The following is a 26,401-nucleotide window of genomic DNA, read 5'->3' as shown; positions in this document are numbered from 1 at the left end:
CCCTTCTTTTTTTGTCTTGAGAAAGTCTTCAACTCCTCTCTCTCTGTCTCTCTGTCTCTCTCTCTCTCTCCTCCGATAAAGTATACATTCAAATCTTCCCAACTTTATTCGTCACGTCTGCATTATCTCACAAACGTCAGACTGAAAGCGGATAGATGGATCTTTCTCACTCACTCTCCCCTTTTCTCCATTCCCCACATTTCACTCCATCCCTCTCTCTCTCTCTCTGACTAGCAGCCGTTGTCAGGGAGAACACAGTTGTCCGGCTTAAGGGATGGGAACATATCTAACTCCCTCTCTCTCTCTCTCTCTCTCTCTCTCTCTCTCTCTCTCTCTCTCTCTCTCTCTCTCTCTCTCTCTCTCTCTCTCTCTAGCAACAGCCAAACTACTGGAGCTTCAAGGTCAGTGCTAAGACTGTTTGTGTTTTAGTGTGAATCTGTGTCTCTGTCTCTGTGGATTTGTCTATAATGGGATAACCATTCATAGTGTCTGTGTGTGCGTCTGTGTGCTTCTCTACTCCTCATTGTGAGTGTTGCAGTGTTGGCACACACCTCTGAGACTTGTCACTGGTGTTGGAATGCATCTGCGGCTGTATTTTGAGTCCCTCATAAAGGGCCAAATCCTAACTTGAGATCTGTATGCTGTAATTGGACATCACCTAAATTATGCCTTGATGTCAATGGGACCTTATGGGTACCTTCATGTGTGTGTAAAATATTACTGTTGTCAGATTTGTAATTAATAGATTTTAGATGTGTATGAAAATGTTTTTTGTTGTTGTTTTTTTGTGCTATATATGCATTGTTTAGCAGGAATGGAATGTTCGTATCCTTTATATTTGACTGGGACATGTGGTTGTGTCACGATCGTCTTGAAAATGAGCAGACCAATACGCAGCGCGTTGAGCGAACATGATGACTTTAATAAGTAAAGCACGTAATACAAAACTAAACACGATCGTGAAGTCCAACAGAAGCACTGACAGAAACACGGAACAAAAACCCACAACCACAAGGTGAAAACACACAGTTTAAATATGGCTCCCAATCAGAGATAACGAGCCGACAGCTGACACTCGTTACCTCCGATTGGGAGTCATTGACCAAACCAAGACAACACAACCAAAGACAACCAACCAAAACGAACACACCCTGGCTCAACATACAAAGTCCCGGAGCCAGAGCGTGACAGTACCCCCCCCTAAAGGCGCGGACTGCGACCGCGCCTCAAAAACCCCAAACAGGGGAGGGCTGGGTGGGTGTTGCTCCTCGGAGGCGGCTCCGGCTCCGGGCTTGACCACCACCCCTCTTCAATCCCCCCGTAGCGCCCCCAGTCCGATCTGACCCAGCTGGTAGGATTTGGACTGACGACGCACCCACCTGGCTTGGCGCGTGAGGCAGGAACGGACCGGACCTGGCCGACGATACGCACCCTAGACTTGATGCGTGGATTCGGAACAACCCTCACCAGGCTGACGACTCGCATCCCTGGCTTGGTGCGAGTAGTAGGAATGGGCTGGATCCGGCTGACGGCTCGCACCCTTGGCTTGGTGCGAGTAGCAGGGACGAGCTGAACCAGGCTGACGACTCGCACCCTTGGCTTGGTGCGAGTAGCAGGAACGGGCTGAACCAGGCTGACGACTCGCACCCTTGGCTTGGTGCGAGTAGCAGGAACGGGCTGGACCAGGCCGACGACTCGTACCCCTGGCTTGGTGCGAGTAGCAGGAACGGGCTGAACCAGGCTGACGACTCGCACCCTTGGCTTGGTGCGAGTAGCAGGAACGGGCTGGACCAGGCTGACGACTCGCACCCTTGGCTTGGTGCGAGTAGCAGGAACAGGCTGGATCCGGCTGACGACTCGCACCCTTGTCTTGGTGCGAGTAGCAGGAACAGGCTGGGCTGGGCTGGCGACGCACACCGTAGGCTTCTTACGTGGAGCAGGAACAGGCTGAACAGGGCTGGCGACGCACACCGTAGGCCTCGTGCGTGGAGCAGGAACAGGCTGAACAGGGCTGGCGACGCACACCGTAGACTTCGTGCGTGGAGCAGGAACAGGCTGAACAGGGCTGGCGACGCACACCGTAGGCTTCGTGCGTGGAGCTGGAACAGGCCTCACCGGACTGTGGAGACGGATAGGAGACCTGGAGCGAAGAGCGGCCACCACCCGTCCTGGCTGGATGCCTACCCTCACACACTCTGCGTGAGGCATCCGCACAGGACGTACAGGGCTGTGAACCCGTACCGACATGACAGCACGCGATACGGGAGCAGGATATCCGGGACCGCGGAGAGGCACTGGAGACCTCGAGCGTAGATCCGGCACACTCCGTCCTGGCTGCATCCCCCCCTTCGCACGACACGTGCGGGGTGCTTGCACCGGACGTACAGGACTGTGCCGGACCACTCGTGGCACAGTACGCTGCTCCGCATACCGCGGAACCTGCCCCGTCCCACGCTGCCATGCCTGAGTACGGGAAGTTGGTTCCGCTCTACCTCCAGGCCTCGCCAACCTGCCTTCTGCCTCCCAACACCCGGTGACCACCTCTCCAAAACGTCCTGTAGCAGCCGCCTGCTGCCCAGCCGCCCAAGCCATGTGCCCCCCCCAAAAAACTTTTTGGGGTTGCCTCTCGTCCTTCCGACGATGGCCCTGCTGACGCCGTTGCTCCTCTCCTGCCAGGTTCTCCCCCTTCATCGCCCTCCGGTACCGGACGGCCTCCTCCTGCGTAATATGTCCCCAGCCGAGGAGGACATCCACCAGCGTTCTCTCCTGCGGGTGTTCCTGTATACGCTGCTTGGTCCTTTTGTGGTGGGTTTTTCTGTCACGATCGTCTTGAAAATGAGCAGACCAATACGCAGCGCGTTGAGCGAACATGATGACTTTAATAAGTAAAGCACGTAATACAAAACAAATGACGATAGTGAAGTCCACAGTGACAATGACTGATACGGAACAAAAACCCACAACCACAAGGTGAAAACACACAGTTTAAATATGGCTCCCAATCAGAGATAACGAGCCGACAGCTGACACTCGTTACCTCCGATTGGGAGTCATTGACCAAACCAAGACAACACAACCAAAGACAACCAACCAAAACGAACACACCCTGGCTCAACATACAAAGTCCCGGAGCCAGAGCGTGACAGGTTGTCCCACCTAGCTATCTTAAAATGAATGCACTAACTGTAAGTCACTCTGAATAAGGCAATCTGCTAAATGACTAAAATGTCAAATGTAAATGTTTTACATGCAGATCTCATATTACTGTATTGAATTGAGTTTTGTAGTTTTTTTTCATATTGATCACATATATACAAATGTATAATTTTTTCTTTATTAAAAATGTAGTACTTTTTTTACATTTGACTGTGTAAAACCTAGCAGTACTACTTATTTCTCTGAGAGTGAGGCGGATATATAGCATTTTGCTAAGTAACATGATCGTTTGTCTCTCTGAAATGAAACCATCAAGTGATAGAGTTTAAACAAATACACGTCTGTCCTTGAACAACCCCATGCCATGATTAGATAGCAAAAAAACACACCAATCTCTTTCATAATTTCTTTAAACAATACAGTATATGCTAATTTACCCCCCAAAATAAAAATGGATATAAAGCGTTTTGGAATTAAACTCTCCATATGAATAATTCCTTATGACATAGATCTGACTGCTGTGTGTTGCTGACCAAAGCACAAGGCAGGAGAGGAGAACAGAGGAAGAAACAAAGGATGGAAGGGTGTTTGAAGGCCAAGTTGTTCCTGATACAAGTTTCTGAATTTGCATCAAGGGAAGAGTTGATGCTTTCAGAATGAATAGATGTCCAACAAAAGTCTACAGTGTAGAATGGCACTGTCGGGTATCTTTGTAGTATCTAAACAGAAGCATTCTACACACAGAGGCATTCCATTAGTGTAGCAGTCTCTCCACTACATTTCCACAGTAAATATACTGAATATTTCACAAATGTACATTTCCTATTTGGATTTCCAATCCCTGCATTCTCAATTTACATGTCATACAATACCTCCCTACTAATTACATAACTGGTGGTTTCCTCATATGCCAGCAGTCCATTTCCCTCTTATCTCGTTCAATGTCATTGAATCCCCCGTTCGCTGTTGGCTCCCAGTTCTAAAGGGATTGCTTATCGCTTGCCTTCCCTTCCTCTCAAGGAGGCTGCTATTCTCACTATTCTGATGCAAGAGAAATCCCTTGAGCACTGCTCCTCGCTCTCTCGCTGTGTGCGTGTTTGTGTCGATGTGTGTTGACGTGTGTGTCTGTAACGGCCCCTTGCCCGGTTTCTTTTTATGTTTTATTGGCTTGCTAGCACTTCACAAGTGCACGTGCATGCACACGTGCACACTAGATTAGCATACAAACATGCCTACATTTACCCGGAAGGTTGTTGATGGACCCATAATGTCAATGCATGCACACAGTCACAAGCTATGCACATACAGAAACACACACACACACATCCGCACCAGCAAAATCACAAAATCATTTTGAAGACTCACCTCCTTCTCACATTCTCTCAGATCCTCCGACAAAACGGAGGGATTGTCTGTCTGTTTAAACTACTCTCCATGGGGAGGCCATACCATGGATTAATATGCTTGCAGTGCTCACTCTTCTGTCTTTCTGACTGCAAAGACTGCTAGGCAACAACAGAGGAATAGAGGACCTCTGCTGTATAATTTCCTTCCTTTTGCGGATCCCAGCCCCACTAATACAAACATTAATACCATCGTCTGCCCCTCATAGGCCTCGGTCGGTCTGTCTGTCTGTCTGGAGTGGGAAAGTAATCGGAGTCCATTGTCTCCTCTCTCCCGCATTACTGTTGAATCAGGCCAGAAAGTCTATATACTATAGTTAATGTGCATTACAAATGGCACCCTATTCCTTATATAGTGCACTACTTGTGACCAGAGTCCTATGGGCCCTGGTCAAAAGTAGTGCACTACAAAGGGTCAAAAGTAAGGGAATAGGGTGCCATTTGGGACGCAACCTTAGAGCCATGTAAAGGCTTCTATTCAGGCACTAGCCGTGTTCACATGTACAATGAGTCATTCATCAGATCCAGGTGAAGTCATCATGTGTCCTACAGTGCATTGATTCCTTGAGCTCGACTCCTTTTATTCAGAGCTGCTCACAAAATAAATTTGATTTCATGCAGGAGCTATTGTTAGGTGTTCTGTAAGTGGCGTAGCAATAAAGTGCAGCTTGAATGTTCTTTGATTGATTGGTTGGATGATTGATTGGTAGGTTGAGTGCTTGATGAATTATTGCACATGATAGGAGGTGAACAGAGGCAACATACAGGTAACTGTCAAAATATAGGAACACCAAGATAAAATGCCAATAGGGCAGAGGCCACGAGCCGCCGAGCCGCCAGAACAGATTCAATGTGCCTTGGCAATGAAGTGTCTGGAGGGATGTGACAACCTTCTTCCATGAGAAATTCATCATTTGGTGTTTTGAAAAAGCTGCCTCACGCACCGCTCCATAATCTCCCAAAAGTGTTAAATTGGGTTGAGATCTGTTGAGTGAGACCCACGCATGCACACACACACACACGCACACGCACACACACACACACACGCACACGCACACACACACACACACACACACACGCACACGCACACGCACGCACACACACCCTTTAAACCCCCTATGCTCCTTTGAGACCCCTCTTTCAAAGTCAATGAGACCTCTTCTTCTAGCCATGGTAGCCAAAATACTGGTCAACTGGGCATGACTCTATACATGATGGGATGTTAATTACTTAACTAACTCGGGAACCACACCCGTGTGGAAGCACCTGCTTTCAATATACTTTGTATCCCTCATTGACTCAAGTCTTCCTTTATTTTGGCAGTTACCTGTATGGAAAAGAGACTGTCGATATACTGTAGAGGACAATGGCAACATAAATAGCATACTTTATAACAAACAAAGCTAAAATCGCTATGCTGTTGTTCAGTGTCCTGGTTGAATGCACTGGTAAAAGTTCCTGCCAAAGGACTGAAATGTAGAAGCAGCATAGTTAGTATTACAACATTTTGACAAGATATTGTCTTGCTTCAGAAAGTCTCGATGTCTAAGTGTGGAATATCTGTGATATTTTTTGTCATTTAGTAGATGCTCTTATCCAGAGTGATGTGGGGGGGACATGTACCCCCCATCCCCAGTGAACGTTGCGCCCCTGCTCACTACCACTGTGAGTTGCATTTTTGTCCCCCCTAGTTTTATCATTGGAATGTGATACAAAACGAGGTAACGGTCCCCCCCACTTCTAAAACCAAAGTTGCACCCCTGGTAGTGAGTGCATACATGTTTCACACACATACAGTGCATTCGGAAAGTATTCAGACCCCTTGACTTTTTCCACATTTTGTTATGTTACAGCCTTATTCTAAAATGGATTAAATAAAACAAAATCCTCAGCAATCTACACACAATACCCCATAATAAAGCGAAAACAGGTTTTTAGAAATGTTTGCACATTGCACAACAACAGAAATACCTTATATTTACATTTACATTTTAGTCATTTAGCAGACGCTCTTATCCAGAGCGACTTACAGTTAGTGAGTGCATACATTTTCATACTGGCCCCCCGTGGGAAAGGAACCCACAACCCTGGCGTTGCAAGCGCCATGCTCTACCAACTGAGCTACAGAGGACTTATATGTGATATTTCCGTATTTATTTAATTTTAATACATTTGCAAAAATTTATAAAAACCAGTTTTTGCTTTGTCATTATGGGGTATTGTGTGTAGATTGATGAGAGAAAAAACACGATTTAATCAATTTTTGAATAAGGCTGTAAGTTAACAAAATGTAGAAAGAGTCAAGCGGTCAGAATACTTTCCCGAGTGCACTGTACACACCTACTCATTCCAGAGTTTTTCTTTATTTTTTTTTACAATTTTCTACATTGTAGAATAATAGTGAAGACATCAAAACTATGAAATAACACATATGGAATTATGTTGTAACCAAAAAAGTGTTAAACAAATCAAAATATATTTTATATTTGAGATTCTTCAAAGTAGCCACCCTTTGCCTTGATGACAGCTTTGTACACTCTTGGAATCCTCTCAACCAGCTTCATGAGGTAATCACTTGGAATGCATTTCAATTAACAGGTTTGCCTTGTTAAAAGTTAATTTGTGGAATTTCTTTCCTTCTTAATGCATTTGAGCCAATCAGTTGTTTTGTGACAAGGTAGGGGTGGTATACAGATGATAGCCCTATTTGGTAAAAGATCAAGTCCATACTATGGCAAGAACAGCTCAAATAAGCAAAGAGAAATGACAGTCCATCATTACTTTAAGACACGAAGGTCAGTCAATCAGAAAAATGTCAAGATCTTTGAAAGTTTCTTCAAGTGCAGTCGCAAAAACCATCAAGCGCTATGATGAAACTGGCTCTCATGAGGACCGCCACAGGAAAGGAAGACCCAGAGTTACCTCTGCTGCAGAGGATAAGTTAATTAGAGTTAACTGCACCTCAGATTACAGCCCAAATAAATGCTTCACAGAGTTCAAGTAACAGACACACCTCAACATCAACTGCTCAGAGGAGACTGCGTAAATCGGGCCTTCATGGTCGAATTGCTGCAAAGAAACCACTACTAAAGGACACCAATAAGAAGAGACTTGCTTGGGCCAAGAAACACGAGCAATGGACATTATACTAGTGGAAATCTATCCTTTGGTCTGATTAGTCCAAATTTGAGATTTTTGGTTCCAACCGCCGTGTCTTTGTGAGACGCAGAGTAGGTGAACAGATGATCTCTGCGTGTGTGGTTCCCACCGTGATGCATGGAGGAGGAGGTGTGATGGTGTGGGGGTGTTTTGCTGGTGACACTGTCTGTGATTTATATAGAACCAGCATGGCTCCCACAGCATTCTGCAGCAATACACCATCCCATCTGGTTTGTGCTTAGTGGGACTATCATCTGTTTTAAACAGGACAATAACCCAAAACACACCTCCAGGCTGTGTAAGGGCTATTTGATCAAGAAGAAGAGTGATGGAGTGCTGCATCAGATGACCTGGCCTCCACAATCACCTGACCTCAACCCAACTGAGATGGTTTGGGATGAGCTGGACCGCAGAGTGAAGGAAAAGCAGCCAACAAGTGCTCAGCATATGTGGGAACTCCTTCAAGACTGTTGGAAAAGCATTCCTCATGAATCTGGTTGAGAGAATGCCAAGTGTGTGCAAAGCTGTCATCAAGGTGGCTACTTTGAAGAATAGAAAATATAAAATGTATTTTGATTTGTTTAACAGTTTTTTTGTTACTACATGATTCCATATGTGTTATTTAATAGTTTTGATGTCTGCACTATTATTCTACAATGTAGAAAACAGTAAAAATAAAGAAAAACCTTGAATGAGTAGGTGTGTCCAAACTTGACTGGTACTGTATACACACACACACACACACACACACACAAACACACACACACACACACACACACATACCACATACACACACACACACACACACACACACGCACACACACATACACACACACACACAAACACAACAACAACACTGTTTACCATAAAGGGAATCCCTGGACTAGCCATGACACTTGGGGTCCCAGCTAGCTAGCTCAGTAGCTAAAGCATTTGAACAGCTGCTATTGTTGTCTTTGGCTGTCTGCGTGTTGATATGGTGTTGGGTGGAAAATCACTATTCCCTGATCTGACTCTGAGAATGGCCTGTGTTTTGCAGCCCTATAAGGCTTAGGATGCCGACATCGGCCATGTTTCCCCTTGTGACCGCCAGCAGGAAATGCAAACGTGTGATTTATTTGAGTTTTCAAAAGGCTTAAAAAAATAATCATTTCCACTTTGAAATGTCAGACTTGATTTGCCCTAACAAAAAATGTATCAACCCCTACAAAAATGTCCATTAATTATAATCCACATAATAATTCACATTTCCTGTTGCTGCAGGATTATTTTCCTGCTGTAGCAAACTGGTTCAAATTAAGATCCTACATCTGTATGCTGTTGCACGTGGCCAGAATCACTTATCGACATGGTTCGCTATGATCTGCTACGACAGAGAGAGGATGTTTGGTGCATAAATTAATAATAATTTAATGAGGACTTATTAAGGACTTTCTTTTAAACTGGAGAAGCTAAATTAAAATCCTCAGAAAAGTTATCCCAATGCTTTGTTATGTAATTGTACTTAGACAGAGGTTATATGAGGCGGAATCGTTTTCATGTATACAACTTTCTCACAAGGAGTGGATACAAGGACACAACTAGCTTGAGGGGGATTGTCCACGAGTGGAGCACCAGTGTATGCCCACAAGGGATACACTGACTATTATTGTACATCAGATGATTAGAGTATGCTGGTCAAACCTCTGCTCATACACACATCCCTGAGGTCAAAGGTCCCCCAATTACAGAGCTCACTGGAACGCTATGCCAGGACTTCAGGGTGGTAATGCCCATGAAATCTACGAAGGGGCCGCCCAAGTTCCACAGGGGGAGTGAGGAAGTGAGGAAGGGGTTCAGGGGGCGGAGACGGTTGCGGGGCACAGCTGTGCACTGCTGCCTCATCAATCATCACATACTCTGCTTATTGGTCTGAGAACATCCACTTTGAGGAAACATGGGATGATATCATGAGGTAGTGGTAGTTGGACAGACAGGACTTAGCGGAACAGTAAGATAGCCAGGTGAAGGATGATCAAACAGACCATCAATATAACTACACAGAGAGAGAGAGAGAGAGAGAGAGAGAGAGAGAGAGAGAGAGAGAGAGAGAGAGAGAGAGAGAGAGAGAGAGTGAGCGAGAGAGAGAGATCTAATATAGCTGCACAGATATACCAATGTAATGACATTCTGGTAAAGACTTGGGGCAGTAGAGATACAGTAAAGTGATTGATAGATACTTAGGATTGTGAAGAAATAGTTTGAGACAGTTGACAGTTTGAGACATATACATACATACAGAGACCCCCAATAAGGGACCAAGATGCTGGACATAGAGGTAACAAATGATTGTGCACATGAGTGACACTTTCTCGCTGCTACTAAACTTATCACTAAACATGTTGCATGTTATTGGACAAATGATTGATTTCCAGTTATATTGCTTACACGGTTGTCCAACGTCATACATTTTATTGTTTTGGTATTTTCTCTTCGTAATGGAAGAGGTATCTACTATCTGCATAGTTCCTCTTGTTGACACAGATAACACTGCACTATGACTGACGTTTTATGCAAAAGACCATGAGATCGCCGGTAAAGATTACCGAGCCTTACCAGGAGTCAGGTGAGAAAAGCACTGTCATAAATCGAGAGAGAATCCATAAGACAGAATGGCCTTACAAGACATAAAGGAGGTTATGGGTTCTTCTCCAGCAGATAATCATGCCTTCATAAGGCTGTTGACATAATGACATAACACTGTTATAACAGGTCATAATAATTTACGACAACCAAACTGAGGTTTGGAGGATAACTTTACTACAGTATCTATCAAAGTTTAATTGCACAGGCAGAACATGTGTCAAGAATGCTGTAGGTGGGTGTAGTGGTGGAATCAAGCGCAGGACACCGAAGTATAGTCCAAAAGACTTTAGTTCAAATTCCAACAAGGAAAATACGAACAAAACTTGCCCGAAGGCGAAACTACGCACGAAGGCGACACAAACAAAAGGCGCACTAAACATGTGCGTAAACGCTCCAACACAGTGGAGTGAAGCTCAACCGAGCGAAAGCAAAACAAGCACAACACACGACAGAAATAATCACACACAAACACAGACACACCCAACGAGACTTAAATAGAACACTAATGAGGACTAACTAGACACAGGTGTACAACATCAAGACCAAACCAAACGAACATGAAACATAGATCGGTGGCAGCTAGTACTCCGGGGACGACGACCGCCAATGCCTGCCCGAACCAGGAGGAGGAGCAGCCTCGGCCGAAACCGTGACAGTACCCCCCCCTTGACGCGCGGCTCCAGCCGTGCGCCGACCCCGGCCTCGGGGACGACCAGGAGGACGCGGAGCAGGGCGCGCAGGATGGTCCCGGTGGAACTCCGACAGGAGAGATGGGTCTAGGATGTCCCTCCGCGGCACCCAGCACCGCTCCTCCGGGCCGTACCCCTCCCACTCCACGAGATACTGGAGACCCCCCATCCGGCGTCTGGAGTCCAAGATGGACCGAACGGTGTACGCCGGAGCCCCCTCGATGTCCAATGGGGGCGGAGGAGTCTCTCCTATCTCATTGTCCTGGAGTGGACCAGCTACCACCGGCCTGAGAAGAGACACATGGAACGAGGGGTTAATATTCTTATATTCAACAGGTAGATGTAACTTATAACACACCTCGTTCAATCTTCTCAGGACTTTAAAGGGCCCCACAAACCGCCGACCCAGCTTCCGGTAGGGCAGGCGGAGGGGTAGGTTTCTGGTAGAGAGCCAGACTCGATCTCCGGGTGCGTACACCGGCCCCTCACTGCGGTGGAGATCGGCGCTCGCCTTGTGACGACGGACGGCCCGCTGCAGGTGGACGTGGGCAGCGTTCCACGTCTCTTCCGAGCGCCTCATCCAATCATCCACCGCAGGGGCCTCGATCTGGCTCTGCTGCCACGGTGCCAGAACCGGCTGGTAACCTAATACACATTGGAAAGGGGTTCGGTTGGTAGAGGAGTGGCGGAGAGAATTCTGGGCCATCTCGGCCCAGGGAATGTAACGCGCCCACTCCTCAGGCCGGTCCTGGCAATACGACCTCAGAAACCTACCCACATCCTGGTTAACACGTTCTACCTGCCCGTTACTCTCCGGGTGGTACCCCGAGGTAAGGCTAACCGAGACCCCCAAACGCTCCATAAATGCTCTCCACACCCGGGAGGTAAACTGGGGGCCTCGATCAGACACTATATCCTCGGGGACCCCGTAATGCCGGAAGACGTGGGTAAATAGGGCCTCAGCAGTCTGTAGGGCAGTAGGAAGACCCGACATAGGGAGAAGACGACAGGCCTTAGAGAACCGGTCCACAACGACCAGGATGGTGGTATTCCCCTGAGAGAGGGGAAGGTCTGTTACAAAATCCACCGAGAGGTGGGACCATGGTCGTTGTGGAACGGGTAGGGGCTGTAACTTACCCCTGGGCAGATGTCGGGGCGCCTTACACTGGGCGCACACCGAGCAGGAGGAGACGTAAACCCTCACATCCCTAGCCAAAGTAGGCCACCAGTATTTAGTGCTAAGGCAATGCACTGTCCGGCCAATACCCGGATGTCCAGAGGAGGGTGACGTGTGAGCCCAGTAGATGAGTCGATCCCGAATCTCGAGCGGAACGTACCTCCGACCCTCAGGACATTGTGGAGGGCTGGGGTCTGTACGCAACGCTCGCTCGATCTCGGCATCGACCTCCCACACCACCGGTGCCACAAGGCAAGACTCCGGTAGTATGGGAGTAGGCTCAACGGACCTCTCCTCCGTGTCATACCGCCGGGACAGTGCATCTGCCTTACCATTCTGGGACCCAGGGATGTACGTGATTTTAAATACGAACCTGGTGAGAAACATACTCCATCGAGCCTGGCGAGGGTTCAGTCTCCTCGCTGCCCGGATGTACTCCAGGTTCCGATGGTCAGTCAAAATGAGGAAAGGGTGTTGAGCCCCCTCAAGCCAATGCCTCCACACCTTAAGGGCTTGAACTACAGCTAACAGCTCCCTGTCCCCAACGTCATAGTTACGCTCCGCCGGGCTGAGCTTTTTGGAGTAAAAAGCACAGGGGCGGAGTTTAGGTGGCGAGCCGGACCGTTGAGAGAGAACGGCCCCTATACCAGCCTCAGACGCGTCCACCTCAACCTGAAATGGAATTGTGGGATCCGGATGCGCCAGCACCGGAGCCGACGTAAACAGGTCCTTCAGTCTCCCAAAGGCCCTGTCCGCATCAGCTGACCACTGCAGGCGCACCGGACCCCCCTTCAGAAGGGACGTGATGGGAGCTGCCACCTGTCCAAAACCCCGGATAAACCTCCGGTAGTAATTCGCAAAGCCCAAGAACTGCTGCACCTCTTTTACAGCGGTTGGAGTTTGCCAATTACGCACAGCGGACACACGATCCACCTCCATTCTCACCCCTGACGCGGACAACCGATAACCCAAAAAGGAGACCGACTCCTGGAAAAACAGACATTTCTCTGCCTTGACATATAGGTCGTGCTCCAACAGCCTCCTCAATACACGTCGCACCAGGGTTATATGCTCGGCTCGGGTAGACGAGTACACCAGAATATCATCAATGTACACGACCACCCCTTGTCCCTGCATATCCCGGAAAATGTCATCTACGAAGGATTGGAAGACTGATGGAGCATTCATCAACCCATATGGCATGACAAGATACTCGAAATGACCTGACGTGGTACTAAACGCCGTTTTCCATTCATCGCCCTCCCTAATGCGCACCAAGTTATACGCGCTCCTGAGATCCAATTTTGTGAAAAACCGCGCCCCATGCAATGACTCCGTCATGGTCGCAATCAGAGGGAGTGGATAACTGTATTTCACAGTAATCTGATTGAGACCACGGTAATCAATGCACGGGCGCAACCCTCCATCTTTCTTTTTCACAAAAAAGAAACTCGAAGAGGCGGGGGAAATGGAAGGCCGAATGTATCCCTGTCTCAAAGATTCGGCTATGTAAGTCTCCATAGCTTTCCTCTCCTCTTGAGACAAAGGATACACATGGCTCCGTGGGAGCGCTGCTCCTGCCTGGAGATCAATCGCACAATCCCCCTGTCTATGGGGAGGCAACTGCGTCGCCCTAGTTTTGCTAAACACAAGAGCTAAATCCCCATATTCAGGCGGAATGTGCAGTGCGGGCACTTGGTTTGGACTTTCCACCGAAGTCGCCCCCACGGAAACACCCAGACATCGCCCCTCACACTGAGCAGACCACCCATCGAGAGCCCTCTGTTGCCACGAAATAGCAGGGTTATGGGTGCTTAACCAGGGAATCCCCAGCACCACTGGGTACGCAGGAGAGTCGATCAGATACAGCTGTATAGTCTCTTCATGACCCCCCTGCGCACACATCCTAAGTGGCGCTGTGACCTCCCTGATCAACCCCGACCCCAACGGGCGGCTATCTAAGGCATGTACGGGAAAAGGTTTGTCAACAGGTAGGAGAGGGATCCCTAACTCTAAACAAAACTTTCGATCAACAAAATTCCCAGCTGCGCCTGAATCTACTAGCGCCTTATGCTGGGAATGAGGTGCAACCTGTGGAAAACCAACAGGTATACAAAAGTGCGCAACAGAAAGCTCTGGGTAAGCGGGGCGTCTACTCACCTGGGAGGCCCCCCCAGTGCGTGGCCTGTTGTCCTCTCCCTCGGAGAACCCTCCCCAGCACCTGGCCGCAGTGTGCCCTCCACGACCGCACTTGGTGCAGGAGACAGGCCCCCTCGGGCTCTTCCTCCTCCGCTCTCTAGCGCCAGCGCCCCCGAGCTCCATGGGGCACGGCTCGGAGGCGCTGGAGGGTGAAATGGACGGACCCCCCTCGGAACGTCCGCGGGTAGCTAGCAGGTTATCCAGCCTGATGGACATGTCGACCAACTGGTCGAACGAGAGGCTGGTGTCCCTACAGGCCAGCTCCCGACGGACGTCCTCGCGAAGACTACATCTGTAGTGATCGACGAGAGCCCGCTCATTCCACCCTGCATCTGCCGCTAGAGTACGGAATTCTAGGGCGAACTCCTGGGCACTCCTCCTCCCCTGCCGGAGGAAGACCAGACGCTCCCCCGCCGCTTTCCCCTCCGGGGGATGGTCAAACACCGCCCTGAAGCGGCGGGAGAACTCGTCGTAGGTGATGGTATCCGCGTCGATCCTCCTCCACTCCGCGTTGGCCCATTCCAACGCCTTCCCGGAAAGGCAGGAGATCAGGGCGGACACGCTCTCATGTCCCGAGGGCGCCGGGTGCACGGTGGCCAGGTACAGCTCCACCTGGAGAAGGAATCCCTGACACCCGGCCGCGGTCCCATCGTAGGCCCTCGGGAGCGAGAGTCGAACTCCTCGGGGTTCCGGAACGGGAATGGGCTGACTGGCCGATGGTGCTGGCAGGGAGGATGGCGGTGGAGGAGTCCCCCAGCCTCGGATGGTGGTGATCACCTCCTGCAGTGCGGACCCCATCTGCAGGATCTGGTCACTTTGTTCACGGACCTTGTCCTCCAGCGTCGCCTGGGCTGCTGCGGTTCCTGCTGATTCCATTCTTTATGGTGTGTGATTCTGTCAAGAATGCTGTAGGTGGGTGTAGTGGTGGAATCAAGCGCAGGACACCGAAGTATAGTCCAAAAGACTTTAGTTCAAATTCCAACAAGGAAAATACGAACAAAACTTGCCCGAAGGCGAAACTACGCACGAAGGCGACACAAACAAAAGGCGCACTAAACATGTGCGTAAACGCTCCAACACAGTGGAGTGAAGCTCAACCGAGCGAAAGCAAAACAAGCACAACACACGACAGAAATAATCACACACAAACACAGACACACCCAACGAGACTTAAATAGAACACTAATGAGGACTAACTAGACACAGGTGTACAACATCAAGACCAAACCAAACGAACATGAAACATAGATCGGTGGCAGCTAGTACTCCGGGGACGACGACCGCCGATGCCTGCCCGAACCAGGAGGAGGAGCAGCTGTTGTAGAAACATTTTACTAGATAATTAACTCAAAAATATCTCTCAAGACATCAGAGCCTGTGAATTTAAGAATTTAGACTTTATTTAAAAAACAAAGCCGAGCCTTTTTCCAAAGAGACAAAGACTGTCCCTTTTTCGCCAAGAGCTCAATTTTATAGCCACATGTACAAACATTCCTAACTTTTTTTTAGTTCGTACCACCCTCTCATTCGATCATTCTATTGGCTGCGTGCCTAGGCCCCTTCTCAAAAGCCCCTTCTTAAAAAACTAATGTAAATGCAAACCAGATGTCTAGAACAACCCCATGGCCTCAGTTTAAAAACCCCTGTAAAATAACACATCATATCCTTAATGTCTATATTCATTATTTAAACATATATCTGGATTATAAAATATCAAACATGTTCATTCTGTTTCACCATTATCATTTCATAATACATTATACAACATTTATCATTCATCATCCTCTCCAGCCCCTGAGATGATGTGCATGTGGCCATGTGTCAGGTCATAAGGTCATAAACATAAAGAAACGCAAACACTAGCTCCATTGTTACTTCTATCTCCACAGCCATCACGTCATTCACATTCCTAAACCAGCTGCAGAAGTTTTCATGAAAAACACATAATTATCTCTGCTCTGAATTCAACTGGCTCTCAATCCATAAACACTCCAAGGCATATAGATTTTCAATTTTACAACAGATCCATGCTTATTACTAATATTATTATTTTACCTTTGCCTACACTTGCCTTCATGATACATAAAATAACACCACATATCCCCCCTTTGGGACATTATAATATTGTCCCATCAATACAAAAATTAATTACTCATATCACAAGTATTATAACAATCAAAATAATCAATATCCATATCTAATCAATTAATTGCCATGTCAACATCACTAAGCATTAATATTACAAGTTATTCAGATCAGTCAGTCCACTTATAATTTATAATCATAATCAAATGAATTACCCAAAACAACTTTAAAATGACAATTCTTAATTAGTCACCTTTGTTCCATCATTCAAGTTAAAACTCTCACCTTGGCCCATCAATACTGGCCGAATGTACATGTATGTTATAATAATTCTAGCATTACCTTCCTCATAACAAGAATTACATCAGATCAGTACCCTAATGCATTGTCCAAATTACTATAAATTTAGTAGTGTATAATACCTCCTTAATCAACATACTACCTCAACTAACACTCCTTCCTCTACCGGCACTCAATCTTCTGGCGTCTTCATTATTCTTCATTATGTTGTTCATAGTTCATCTTGAATTTCCAATAGCAATGTCCCAATTCCAATGTCACACCTGAACCACCACACCTCCACCCTCATCCTGTTTTGTCCATGTGCAACCCAGTATATTGCTTTGATTTGATGCAGAAGTGGGTCGGACAGGAACATCTTCAACGCCTTTGTTGTTTCCTCTTCAGCCAAGTAGAGGATTTTTGGTTTTTATTGAGGTTTACACCGTTCTGAGCCAATTGATCTCTGCAATGCATTACGACACCATCCGTTGTAACCTCAGGAAAGGACAGATCATAACAGTTCAGTTGAGTTAATTTCCAATCCAAAACATCCCTAGTAACATCATCTACATGACAAATCATTATGTTTCACATTCTCCCTTGAATTCTTCCCAAATTATATAACCCAATTGTTTTATTGTAACATTCCTATATTTTTCTCATACTCTATTTGACATTAAGTTTCCCTTTCCTTGTTCCTATTCTAACACTTGCTTATACTTCTCTCTTCTAATAACACTTTCCCCTGGAAATCTAACACCAAATACTACATCAAATTGGTTATCTAAGTCTTGGACTGTTCTCCTTATGTCTATGATTCACTTGTCTCTTTCTTTCATTATCTTAAGGTCACACTACCCCATGTGACTTCCCCATACTCTTTGTGCTGGTTTCTCACACACCAATACTATTTAACCCTAGTATTTTAATAGTGATCCCTTCCTGTATTTTTAGTTATGGTTCCTGCCTGTGCAAGAATCTACATTCTACTCCTTTCTATATCCCTTCTATGTCTTGTTCTTCTGCTCTTTATTATTATTATTATCAGTACTCCATTCCCCTTATTATCAGGTAACTAGTCAAGTACATAGAAATCAATGATAAGGATATCTGGTGCGTCTTGGAGATCTGGAATCTCTCAATCATCAGTTCCCTCACTCTGGTACAATGGTTAAGATGATACCCAATACTCCCCTCTATCCGTACCATCGTTGGTATAACCTGGACAACAATATGTAAGTCACTTCTGTTGTTAACCTTCCCCCATCACTAGGATCTCCGGATCAGCCAAAGTCCCTCTCAATCTATCAACATCGGTCTGTGAAAAGTGTCCTTCTATCAGCCTTCTCATAAGGAAACTCAGAGTTACTGCTGCAAAAACACAAGCACAGACACACACAAAAAACAACAATACTACCCAATGGCTGAGGTTGGAACACTCCTATAGTGGAAAACATTAATCTTAGTATCTGTCTCCACCAGTTTTACCATCATTAAGGCAGCCAACAACACCTGGTACTATAGTCTTTTGCCATCACATAGTCTCCAGGGCACAGAAAATACTCAGATTATCCTACTCAGTTGGACATAGCTATCTTCACCCATGAAAAGAAAATCTTAAGAACATTGTTAGTTTAGGTGAGACACAGTATGCTACTCATGTCCTCTCATCCGTCAAGAGAAGCCTTGAGATTATGAAGCACACCTGCTTCCAGCTTGTTGTAGTCCACGTATCTCATAGACAGACCACCTCTACACCATGCCTCCTATCACAAAAACAAAAATTATTTAACCTAACCCATAACACATTATTACTACTTTCACATCCTTAATACACCTTGCATATTTCCCCACAAAACCATAATAAACCATTAAAACCTCTAATAAATCCCAACTTCCCCCCTTGGACACATACATCACATCGTGATTTATGTGTACAAAAACAAAACAAAACAATATTGCCTATCAAACCTAAAATAATAACTAACCTTAAAATGACAACCCTTAAGCATATCTTTACTTAACTGTATTCCATAACACTATTCAATGAATACTTCTCATTCAGGACTAACTCTCTCACTACATCCTTATCCTGTTTAGACTAATTTATATATAGGATTTTTCCAACTTGTAAACTTCTTCACAATTATCCTTATTTTATCTAACCCCTTAATTCAGCATGCCTCTAGAATTCATAGTGCGGTTGATCAGATCACACTATAAAGCCAGGACAGATTTCAGAGGTCATTGAAATCATTCAATGAATTGTTTCATCCTATAGTATACTACTTCTAACAACCATCAAAACCTTTCATAAATGTTGTAATTCCTTATTACAGCTCTTTTCAAAATAAATCATACATATTTACTTACCCCTCAGTAAATAACCCCCTTACATGTGTATGCCCCTTTAAGATATTTCACTTCCATCCTGTCAAAAAACCCCAAATAGAAATAAAAATCCTATACAACTAACATTTCATACTAAGTAGTTTGTTTGTGGTTATTTGAACACCATATAGTAAAACAATAACCAAACAAAAATGGCCAGGCCTTATTTATTTTTGTAACTCCCTATGACAACCTAAAAATAAAACTACTTAATTTTACTAACTAGTTCCACCCTAGCCTACAGACTTTTCTAACCTCCCAATAAAGAAATCCCCATGTTCCTGGAAGAGAAAGTATACATGTCGTTAACATATAATCATCAATCCAAAGATAGTAATTACACACAAAACATCATAAACCTATAACCCCTTTTTAGTAATTTAAACGTCGCAAACTGTTGCATCGATGTTTTCTTTTTTTTTTCCCCAAATATAAACTTATTGTTTCATAATCCAAAACCCATAAAAAGATGTCTACTTAATCCATCAAGTCAACAGCAACAACTACCTCCCCAGGTTCAATGTACTATAAACAATTTATCATTATCTGAAGTAATAAAACATCATCATAACTCACTGCTGTTTAAACAAACAATATAATGTCATAATAAAATGATCAATTATCAAATATCGTTCCTTATTCAACTATCGAGACATGTTCTTCATTAGTTAATCGTCTCCACAAAGCAATACTACCTAATAACATATTCTCATTCTCCTAAATATAAACCAATAAAACATCAAATTCACCAATATGCTATTTCAATTACTATGTTATCCTATTCGACATAGATTGGTAGGACATCTTCCCTATAATGTTATCAATGAAACCAGTAATTCACATCAATAACATCAATGTAAAAGATTTGCTTTCTGTCCCCTACTGGATTCGAACCAGGGACCCTCTGCACACATTGACAACTTTCACCATAAAAGTACCATTACCCGTCGCTCCACCAGTGCCACACAAAGCATCTACTTCCAGTTCATAGAGCAAATGACATCACCCAACGAAAACCCACACTAGCTTTCACCGCTAACCAGCTAGCAATCTCCTGCCAATAACATTCAACGACCTCCCACAAACCACGCGATCCCCATACACCTAACGTAGCCCACAACGTCCATTATAGCGCTCTCATGTTTCAGCAAGTTTAACATCCACAGAGAAAAATTGGAAATTCTTCAATTTTTCCTAGCAGACGAAATAAAACCACTTTCAAACAGCATTCTGCATTTACCTCTATCATAGGGTTTAAAAACCCCACTCAACAACATTAACCATCCTAAATTGCCATAGTAACGTCATGTTTGGTTCAATATATCTATTACCATATAAGACATTCACTTCTCCATGCGTAGCAAACTATATCCTATTTCTCCTGTAATCAACTAAAATCATAGCCACACAATTAAACCATCACTCCGCCATTACAGAATGAATTAACTATCCTTGCTATGTAAGCTACAAGTAACACCAAACACTTGCTATAGTTTACCATCATATATTTAAATAATCAATTTATCCCAATCCAATGTATCTATAGACATATCCCACTATTGCCATTTGTTTAATCTAGCAAAACCTCATTCAATGACTAAAAATTACTACCACGTTGTCTCCTCTCCATTAACATTTTAGCAGATGCTCTCTTTCCAAACAACACTCAATTCGTGAGCTCATACATTCCTTTACTTATACTAGCCCCCCTTGGGAATCGAACACCCAACCCTGGCGTTGTAAGCACCGTGCTCTACCAACTGAGCTACAGCCACAGATAAGCGTATAGCGCCCTTTTCTGATAATGTTATAATTGTAGCCTATTGCATTACTTTTGTTTAAAATATACGTTTGTTTAGTCAACAAATCTAGAACCCACTATAAATGGGTGCTTATTCACTCAGCATAATAACCAAAGCTCTTTGCATCCCCTAGTTCACGTAATGAAAATACATTATGATTCTACAATTCACCAAATATTCGCATACACCACTGGTGACGCAAACCATAGAATAAAATAATAACAATTAGAATTTTGTCAAATAGATGTTTTCCATCCAACTATTCAAAATTTATTTAAATAACTATTTCAGCTCGATACAGTCAAACAAGTATGACTCTCTTTTTACCGGAAACTAATTCATGCTTTTAGTAAAATCTATTCACATCCCAACAATAGCTAAACTATACTTAGAAAACCTAGACTCTGTTCAGCGATGCAGAATCCATGCTTTATCGAAATGACAAGTTAATCCTCTTTTATTCCAATGATAATAGTCAGTAGTATTAGTATCTGGAACATACCACACTTTATCAGAAAATAGTTCTGTAGGACACAGTTCTCACACGCTCAACGTAATCAACTTAGCAGTCAACAAGTCAAACCCCACATTCATTGATTTGGAAACAGATCTAACAACCTAACCAAATGAATTATATATCTGCTTCTGAAATAATATATAGTTTATTATTATGCTTAATTCTACCACATGTCCTATGTACTCTCTCCCATTTCCACATCCACCTACGTTTTTGAACAAATCAACACCTATAATTTTATTATTTTACGTAGTCAATTTATCATAATACTGCATTACCTCTAACGTTTCTAAATATATCGTCCAAACATACCCTAACAGATGTATCAAAATACAATGCATAGACGTCATATGACCATACCAATAAACGTGACCTGTTCCTCCAACAGGATTTATTCTACCCCTCCTGGTAACGTGAATTTTCTACACTCAGTTGGTCAATGAATACCCACGCACCATTTATTCTTCTCTTTCCTAAGTGATTGGGCACACCCTTTCTCCATCAGACAGAAGCTTCAAACAACCTCAAATAGATTTCCCTTCCTTACAGAAAGACTATCTACTTACAGGATTTAATATTATATTCTCACTCACACAGATGAGCAGACCTACTCTATATATAACACTTTATCAAAATTTGGAAGCCCTTGTAGCTATTTAACCCGTTCACCTACTCAGGATGACCTAACTTTTTTTCCTGATAGACCCTACATAATATTGACATCATCACAACACAGGATGATTCACTACTTACCCGTACAGACCTCTAACAAAGAATTTATCATCAGAGCGGTATCCGTAAGTAATCTTGTCTGTTCAGGCCAATGGAATGCTAATTATAGCCCCCCAAAGCGGTATCCACAAGATTTCTATTTATACTACACTTTCCTAAGTGACCTGTCAATTCTGCCCTAATTTTTCTGTTACACTTCCTCAACACAGAAAAAGAAGCGGTATTACCCCAGGATTTCTGCCTACCTATGCAGTCCTCAAGACGATTAACGTCTAAAGCGGTATCTGCAGGACTTAACCTGTTATTGTCTGATCGCTCAACCAGCCGTACAACCACCCATGTCCAAATGACCCAGACAGAGCAATCAGCAAGATGAATCAACTGAATCAAATGAATCAAATCAATTGAACAGACGGTTCAGACAAACAACAGCAACATGTATTCTTAAATTCAAAAGCTCCTAGTGTCTAACTTTCTGGTTCTTAAATTTGGAGAGACCTACTTGGTATTTCTTTAGATGTTGCCGAGTCCCGGATCGGACCACACAAACTTTATACTATTTTAGTAAGAACTTCTTACCTTTTTAAAAGCGGCCGCTTTTGTTTGTATGGTCCGTCCAAGCCGTTTCACAACTGCAAATACATACCGTCACTGATCCCTATCAAGTCCCTTCGTGGTCGCCAATTATGTTGTAGAAACATTTTACTAGATAATTAACTCAAAAATATCTCTCAAGACATCAGAGCCTGTGAATTTAAGAATTTAGACTTTATTTAAAAAACAAAGCCGAGCCTTTTTCCAAAGAGACAAAGACTGTCCCTTTTTCGCCAAGAGCTCAATTTTATAGCCACATGTACAAACATTCCTAACTTTTTTTTAGTTCGTACCACCCTCTCATTCGATCATTCTATTGGCTGCGTGCCTAGGCCCCTTCTCAAAAGCCCCTTCTTAAAAAACTAATGTAAATGCAAACCAGATGTCTAGAACAACCCCATGGCCTCAGTTTAAAAACCCCTGTAAAATAACACATCATATCCTTAATGTCTATATTCATTATTTAAACATATATCTGGATTATAAAATATCAAACATGTTCATTCTGTTTCACCATTATCATTTCATAATACATTATACAACATTTATCATTCATCATCCTCTCCAGCCCCTGAGATGATGTGCATGTGGCCATGTGTCAGGTCATAAGGTCATAAACATAAAGAAACGCAAACACTAGCTCCATTGTTACTTCTATCTCCACAGCCATCACGTCATTCACATTCCTAAACCAGCTGCAGAAGTTTTCATGAAAAACACATAATTATCTCTGCTCTGAATTCAACTGGCTCTCAATCCATAAACACTCCAAGGCATATAGATTTTCAATTTTACAACAGATCCATGCTTATTACTAATATTATTATTTTACCTTTGCCTACACTTGCCTTCATGATACATAAAATAACACCACACAGCCTCGGCCGAAACCGTGACAACATGTTTATGATTATCGAGGGCATGGGTGGAATTGGAAAAATATCACTCTGGGAATGCACTCCTGTGAAATTTCCAGGCATTCTGCTAAAAATATATATTTATCTTCCGCCAGAGATTTTCACTTTGGAAACCACATTCCCTGGCGTTCCTCCCCAATGCCACCCCTCCCTCGGATTGTGCTATTGAAGAGGATGGTAGTGGGGAGGTTTATTGGGCGCTACCCCAGAGAAAATGTCAGCTCGTAATGTAGGCAGACACAGTGGGAATAAAACGTGGGCATATAGAGCGCAGTCAAGCTTGTCTTCTGGTTCCCAGGAGCACATGGAGAGGAGCCCTGCCCCCTGAGCCTCTCCACAGCTGCTGCTTGCACACTGAAATGAGAACTAATTAAGAAAGAGCCGACAGGAAGTCAACCATCGTGTTGCACTTTACGACTTCTCCTCTCATTCTCTGCTTAGGTCTCTCTCGCTTGGTCTCAGAATCTGTCGTCGTCCTCCTTACCTCTCTCTCTCTCTCTCTCTCTCTCTCTCTCTCTCGCTCTCGCTCTCGCTCTCGCTCTCGCTCTCTCTCGCTCTCGCTCTCTCTCGCTCTCGCTCTCGCTCTCTCTCTCGCTCTCTCTCTCGCTCTCTCTCTCTCTCTCGCTATGGCAGGCAAATACATATTTGGCTGCAAGAGGAGCCATTGCTCCTTCGCCCATGAGTATTTTTAGTTTTTCCTCTGGGTTTAATAAGTTAAAATTTGGAATAAATGTAGTCATTTCTGTGAATAATTAATCTCTTTGTGAGGAATGTTTATCACAGTAAAGGAGAAAGTGCATTTCTGTTTCTACCTCCCCTGTCGTGCAGTGACCACATATACGCTCCTCTTTGGGTAGCCATGTCTTTTTATGTCTGCCGGTTTCTATTGCCAATTGATGGTCACTCAGCCTGTACTTGGTAAGGATCTGTCTCTGCTTCGTATCTCTGACAGAGTAGAGATAATCAGCCAATTCATATTCTCTGTTTAGGGTCAGATAGCAATTTAGTCGGCTTTGGGATTTTGTTTTGTTTTTCCAATGTTGTAAATATGAGTCCTTTGATTGGTTCATGATTTTGTTCATTGGAATTCTTTCTTTTGAAGCAGTGCTGGTGTCAGCTTGGTTGGTTAGGTCCAACACCAGCTGACTGAGAGGGCTCGTTTCTGGGCTCAGCTCTTGGGTTTGAAGTGCTTTAAATTGCAGACTTGAATTTGGACTTTAATTTAGATGTAGCCAAAATTGTAATGATCTTTTCTGTATTTTCATTACTACTGGAAAGCGGCCCAATTCTGCCCTACATGCATTAGTTGGTGTATTTCTCTGGACTTGTAGAATTTTCCGACAGAATTCTGCATGTAGGGCTTCAATTGGATGTTTGTCCCATATTTTAAAGTCCAGTTTATTGAGTGGCCCCCAAACCTCACTTCCGTAAAGACCTATTGGTAGGATTACACTGTCAAATATTTTGGTCCAAATTCTAATTGGGATGTTGATTTTGAATAATTTCATTTTTATTGCATACAATGCTCTGCAGGCTTTTTCTTTGAGTGCATTCACTGCCATATTAAAGTTTCCTGATGCAGATATGGTCAGACCAAGGTATGTGTAATTTTTTGTGTGTTCAATTATGGTGTTGTTCAGGGTGAATTTATATTTATATCTGTTTTTTTTTGGGAAAATCATGATTTTAGTTTTTTTGAAATTTACTGCCAGGGCCCAATTATTGCAATATTGCTCTAGAATGTTAAGGTTCTACCAGACCAGGCCCATCACAACACAGCTCTACAAGACCAGGCCCAACACAGCACAGATTTACCAGACCAGGCCCACCACAACACAGCTCTACAAGACTGGGCCCAACACAGCACAGATTTACCAGACCAGACCCGCCTCAGGACAGCACGACCAGACCAGGCCCACCTCAGGACAGCATGACCAGACCCGTCCCATCACAACACAGCTCTACCAGACCCGGCCCATCACAACACAGCTCTACTAGACCCGGCCCATCACAACACAGCTCTACTAGACCCGGCCCATCACAGCACTGACCACTACTCCAGGGTCGGGCAGAACACTGTCCTTCAGAGAAGTACACCACATGATGCAGTCCACACCATGTATCATTCAGATCATCAGCCTACATATGCTGAGGTAACCTCTGGCAAAAGACACCTAGAACTATCAGAGATAGGAGAGGTGCGCCAACTACTGCATCTAATATGCAGACTACTGGGCTAGACAGACCCTTTAATTCACACGCACGCACACGCGCACAAACACAGGGTTGCAGATTGCATTGCATTGTACTTATTTTTTGGCTATCCTTTATTTTATTGGCACTGGTATTATAATAATAGTGATGTGTAATGGTGTGTGTGTATGTATATACAGTGGGGAGAACAAGTGTTTGATACACTGCCGATTTTGCAGGTTTTCCTACTTACAAAGCATGTAGAGGTCTGTAATTCTTATCATAGGTACACTTCAACTGTGAGAGACGGAATCTAAAACAAAATTCCAGAAAATCACATTGTATGATTTTTAAGTAATTCATTTGCATTTTATTGCATGACATAAGTATTTGATACATCAGAAAAGCAGAACTTAATATTTGGTACAAAAACCTTTGTTTGCAATTACAGAGATCATATGTTTCCTGTAGGTCTTCACC

The 26,401-nt window shown here is 44.3% G+C and overlaps 1 protein-coding gene and 1 long non-coding RNA gene across 2 annotated transcripts in view; one reads left to right on the top strand and one right to left on the bottom strand.

Annotated features, from left to right (window-relative positions):
• LOC311134101 (SRC kinase signaling inhibitor 1-like) overlaps window positions 1-26,401 on the top strand; it is a gene marked incomplete at its 3' end in the record, with an annotated part of 60,839 nt that overhangs the window by 9,192 nt on the left and 25,246 nt on the right. Inside the window, exon 2 of the mRNA XM_084167688.1 lies at window positions 375-401. Coding sequence (XP_084023814.1) covers window positions 375-401 — 27 coding nt within the window. The remainder of the gene's footprint in view (window positions 1-374; window positions 402-26,401) is intronic.
• LOC311129835 lies at window positions 15,787-23,671 on the bottom strand. The gene is made up of 2 exons (XR_014613317.1): window positions 22,797-23,671; window positions 15,787-17,270 (listed from the first exon to the last, which is right to left on the bottom strand). It is a non-coding gene; the product is annotated as an uncharacterized lncRNA (long non-coding RNA).

Source organism: Coregonus lavaretus (assembly GCF_964263955.1).
Source record: "Coregonus lavaretus genome assembly, chromosome: 1".
NCBI classification, from domain to species: domain Eukaryota; kingdom Metazoa; phylum Chordata; class Actinopteri; order Salmoniformes; family Salmonidae; genus Coregonus; species Coregonus lavaretus.
The sequence above is the reverse complement of the archived record's forward strand: the minus strand, read 5'-3'. Positions and strand labels throughout refer to the sequence as shown.